This window comes from Triturus cristatus, chromosome 1_2 (genome assembly GCF_964204655.1).
Source record: "Triturus cristatus chromosome 1_2, aTriCri1.1, whole genome shotgun sequence".
NCBI classification, from domain to species: Eukaryota; Metazoa; Chordata; class Amphibia; order Caudata; family Salamandridae; genus Triturus; species Triturus cristatus.
Window position 1 is genome coordinate 1,118,430,162 of NC_140580.1, and position 4,466 is coordinate 1,118,434,627.

Consider the following 4,466-nt stretch of genomic DNA (forward strand, 5'->3'; position numbering starts at 1 on the left):
AGCGTTGGATAGCGTAGGGGTACAAATTACTATTCCCACTCCAAAGAGTGTAACAGTAGGGAAAGCGTTGGATAGCGGGAGGGTAAAAACTACTATTCCCACCCCAGTGAGTGCAACAGTAGGGAAAGAGTTGGATAGCGGAGGGTAAAAAATACTATTCCCACTCCTGAGAGTGCAAAAGTAGGGAAAGTAATGATTTACATTTAAAATAAGATTGCATTAATTATCAATACCAATAAAAAGTTAATTAAAAATAATTACCAATTAATAACAATTAATTAGCAATGAAAAATATTAATTAGCAATTAATAAAAATTAATACAAATTAATTACCAATTAATAATTAATTATCAATTATCAATACATGTAAATAAAAAAATTAATATTTACTTTATTACAATTAATTTACTTCCCACCCAATACCCCTATAAACCCACAACCCACTCCCAATAATACAAAATACAATTAACATTATTATCAATTCATCAATTAATAAACATAATTTTACAATTATTAAAAATTAATTAGCAATTCATACAAATTATTTACCCATTAATACAAATTAATTACCAAATAATAATCAATTATCAATTAATTATCAATACACATAAATAAAAAAATAATTATTTACTTTATTACAATTAAATTACTTCCCACCCAATTCCCCTACAAACCCACAACCCGCTCCTAATAATAAAAAATAAAATTAACATAATTATCAATTAATCAATTAATATAAATTAATTACCACTTAATAAAAATTAATTACCACTTAATAATTAATTATCAATCAATTAATTATCAAAACATATAAATATAATTAATATTTAATTAACCATAATTAAATTACTTCCCACCCTATTCCCCTATAAACCCACAACCCGCTACGGAATTAAATTACGCAAAAATTTAATTACATAACATTCATTAGTTTAAATAAATTAAACCTACATTACAAAAATAATACATAATTTTAACACATATACTACCATACATAACACTAAAAAAAATCGATATTATAGATATCTATATTTTTTAATTCGATATTATGGTAATCTATAATTTAAAATTCGATATTATGGAATTCTATATTTTTAAATTCTATATTATGGAAATCGATATTTTATACCCCAATTTCGATATTCTGACCTATCTATATTTTGATAATTCGATATTCTGTCCACTCTATATTTTAACTTCGATATTCTGGGCAGTCGATATTTTGGAATCGATATTTAGGGTGTTCACCGTCCTGTGGACCATGCTACTTTGGCTCTGCAAATTTGTCCCAGTACAACCCTTTCTCCTCTTGACTCTCTAGGAAGTCCAGGTGAGCAGTCACATGCTTCTTCGTGAGGTAGCGGGGGAGGCATGTTCTCAGAACTCAACAATCAACCAATGGTGACTAAAAGTTTAATGTCCAGCCCAAGCTTTCTCTTTTTGAAAAATAAATTACTTTTCAATTTCACAACAGTATTAAAAACTACACAATTCAATTATACATACAGAGTGCTACCCCTGATCATGATTATCATGTGGGTGCTGCACCCCTTACCACCCCCTTTGTGCTGTCTCCCACCTAGATGACTCTAGTTGGATTTGTCCCCCAGGAAATGTATGGTAGAAACATGAATAAGGCTGAGGTGCAAATTACATTTACCCCAGAAGTCAAATGTCAATTAATCACCATTTACTCTGGTGTTTATGTCAGGAGTTGTGTTGGGTAGGAAATCAGTCTTTAATTCTTCACTCTTTGCTCAGCATGAGCTCAGTGGCTCAGTCCTACTGTTGACAGAGGGCCACAGTCATCACATGCAGCTTCAGCAGTGGTCTCAGAGGAAGTCAGGCATGGCTTGCATATTCTCTGAGTGTAGCTGCCCTGTATGGCCCAGCATCAATTCCCAGGCCCTGGCTTCAATGTGCAGATACGTCTGGTACTCATTGCCTGCTGCTGGGCTTATGCAGACACTCGTCACAAATACTGTGGCCTCCAACCTTGGCCGATTCGGCAATGCAGATACTGCCCCGAGCTGGGCTGATATACAAATAAGATAGATGCAGTCCACTTCAGTGTAGAATTATATAGACTTTTGCAGTTCTCTAGACAGTACAGAGACTGGGAGACTCTGCAGCATGGTTCTCTCCTGGTTTCACTCTCTCAGACAGTCTACTTTCTGTCGGTGCTTCTCTAGCTCAGAACATGCTGGGTGTCTCCTCAACAGTCTCTCCTGATGCACGCTCAAGCAGACTGACTCTATTTTCAGGCAGTCAAGCAGGCATCTAGGCACTAAGCCCTCCAGTAAAAGTAGACTTCAGGCGATATCCCCTGACCTCTGGGAGACTGGCTATCCGAGAGATACCTGTCCTGGTCACACAGCAGTGTATTTAATACTCTGTTTAGAATTCCCTTCCTCGTCATAGGGAGATTGGAAGACATGAAAATGTGGATTTGGGGTTCTCCTTGGAAGACCACCCAAAGGTGCAGGGTCACCCTATCGTCCACGGGTCCGGAATACAAAATGAGACCAACACTGGAGCACGGAGAGAAAATATATTTATTGCAATCTCATGAGAGAGAGAGCATCAGCAACAGACACCCATAGCTGTCTGAGGAGGCAATCTGATGAGTACTTTGGTTCCGCATCTTATATACCCTCCATCCCCACCCTGTGCGTGCAAGGAGAACAAAATTTACACAACAAGCCGTGGTCAATCTGCTAAATCAGCAGGTGATAGCTGTTGGGCCCCTGCAGGGCATAGGCGAAAAGTATAATTACACAACAAGCAGAGGTCAATCTGATAAGTCCACAGATGGTAGCTGTTGGACGCCTGCAGGGCGTAGTGCGCAGGATGAAGATGATAAGCATCTGGGAAACTCTCTGTCCGACTGGTTAAGCATGAGTTGGTCAGTTTGTGGCAGGCTGGGGCACGAACAGGGTTTGGGCGTCCGTGCAGGAATGAGCCAAGTCAAGAGTGAAGCCTCAGAGCATTCGTGATACAGAGAGGTCAGTGATGAAGGCTGAACACAAAATGGCAGAGCGAATGGCAAGATAACAGACATACTTTTTCACAGTCCCTCCTTTTGCCATAAGCGAAACCATTTTTAGTCAATTACAATGTTCATCAATAGCTGTGTCTCGCGTTCAGTCATTATTTTGTCGTTCTCGACATGTGCATTTATGGGGACTGGCTTGATAGCATTTGCGCAGAGGCCACAGAGTGGTGGACCACATTGAAGGCAAAGACAGCAAAAGAAGATCAATGCAAGAGGTATTAGGATAATCATTAGGGCCTTCCATCCCCATGTCAGTAGAAGTTGCCATATCCAGGAACCAAGGGACCGTGGGCTGGTCTCTTGATGGAGATCAGAGGCGATTTGATGAAGCGTGGAAATAGCCACGTAGACAGAAGAGGAATGATCCGGAACGTACACACAACAGCTGGTGCCGATGATGCAGCATGCTCCTCCGCGGTCAGCTAGGATGACATCAAGGGCCATGCGGTTTTGTAGAGTGACGAGGCGTACCGCTTGGAGCTCCGCAGTGTTGTTGGCCAAAATACCAGCTGTGATGTTGACGGTGGCTTCCATGACTCTGGTGAGGTGGCGAATGGCTCCGCTGTTTGCCATCGGTCCACAGAAGGGTAGGATGCCCTTCATGGCATCCAGGAATTGTTGAGATGTTGTGTCTGTTTGTTCAACCACATCGTTGCTGCGGCGGGCGCGATGATGAGCAGGAGAAGCAATATAGACAGGGGGAAGGAGGAAAGCTATGTAACATGTGCCTCCCCAGTTCTTGTGAAGCCAGGTGTATGCCTTTGTCCCACACATGAAGTAGGTGTTTGGGGAGGCAACAAGGGGCGGTGGAGATGTCGTATTCAGTGTTGTTCTTATGACGCAAGAGCTGTCCCCAACGTACTCAATACCGAAGCCTCTGATACATACGAGTCCAGGAATGTGAACAACCGCTAGCGGTGGCGTCCGATTGGCGGGTGTCCTTGCTTTGAAGCTGGAGAAGCGAGGCCTATTGGTAGAGTCAAATACCAGCATTTCCTCTTTCTCGTCCTCTGACTTGCGTGTAGATTTGTTATTTGGACAAACAGCATTGCCCGTTTTGTTCTGCCAGAACTCATCTTGCAATTGTTGGAGAACGATATTGGCAAGACCGCTTGACCGATGGGCGCCCATGATGAGCGACATCCAGGCAGCGCTAGAGGCGTGTATAGAGTAAGAGTAAGGGTATGTTATTCTCCGTGGAGTGAGGCAGGAGACCACAGACCCAACAGTTCATTTTATTCAATACCGCATTATGTTGATTCAACATTTGGATGAAGGTGTTGTTCCAAAACTCTTGTCGCCTATTTTGGAGATAAGGGGATAAGGAGACATAGGGGTGTTCAGGAGGCGTGGCATGTTATGTTATGTTATGTTATGTTATGTTATGTTATAGGGTATTTCTTAAGTGCAC

The 4,466-nt window shown here is 41.3% G+C and overlaps 1 protein-coding gene across 1 annotated transcript; it reads right to left on the reverse strand.

Moving 5' to 3' along the window:
• Positions 1 to 3,103: 3,103 nt before the first annotated feature.
• LOC146868799 (syncytin-1-like) lies at positions 3,104 to 4,198 on the reverse strand. The gene has a single exon (XM_085624163.1). It carries the CDS (start codon positions 4,196 to 4,198, stop codon positions 3,104 to 3,106), a length of 1,095 nt encoding a protein of 364 aa, XP_085480289.1.
• Between the last annotated feature and the right edge of the window lie 268 nt (positions 4,199 to 4,466).

Excerpts from the sequence above, each read along its gene's own strand:
- LOC146868799 (XM_085624163.1), bottom strand. The coding sequence starts at position 4,198 with ATGTCGCTCATCATGGGCGCCCATCGGTCAAGCGGTCTTGCCAATATC.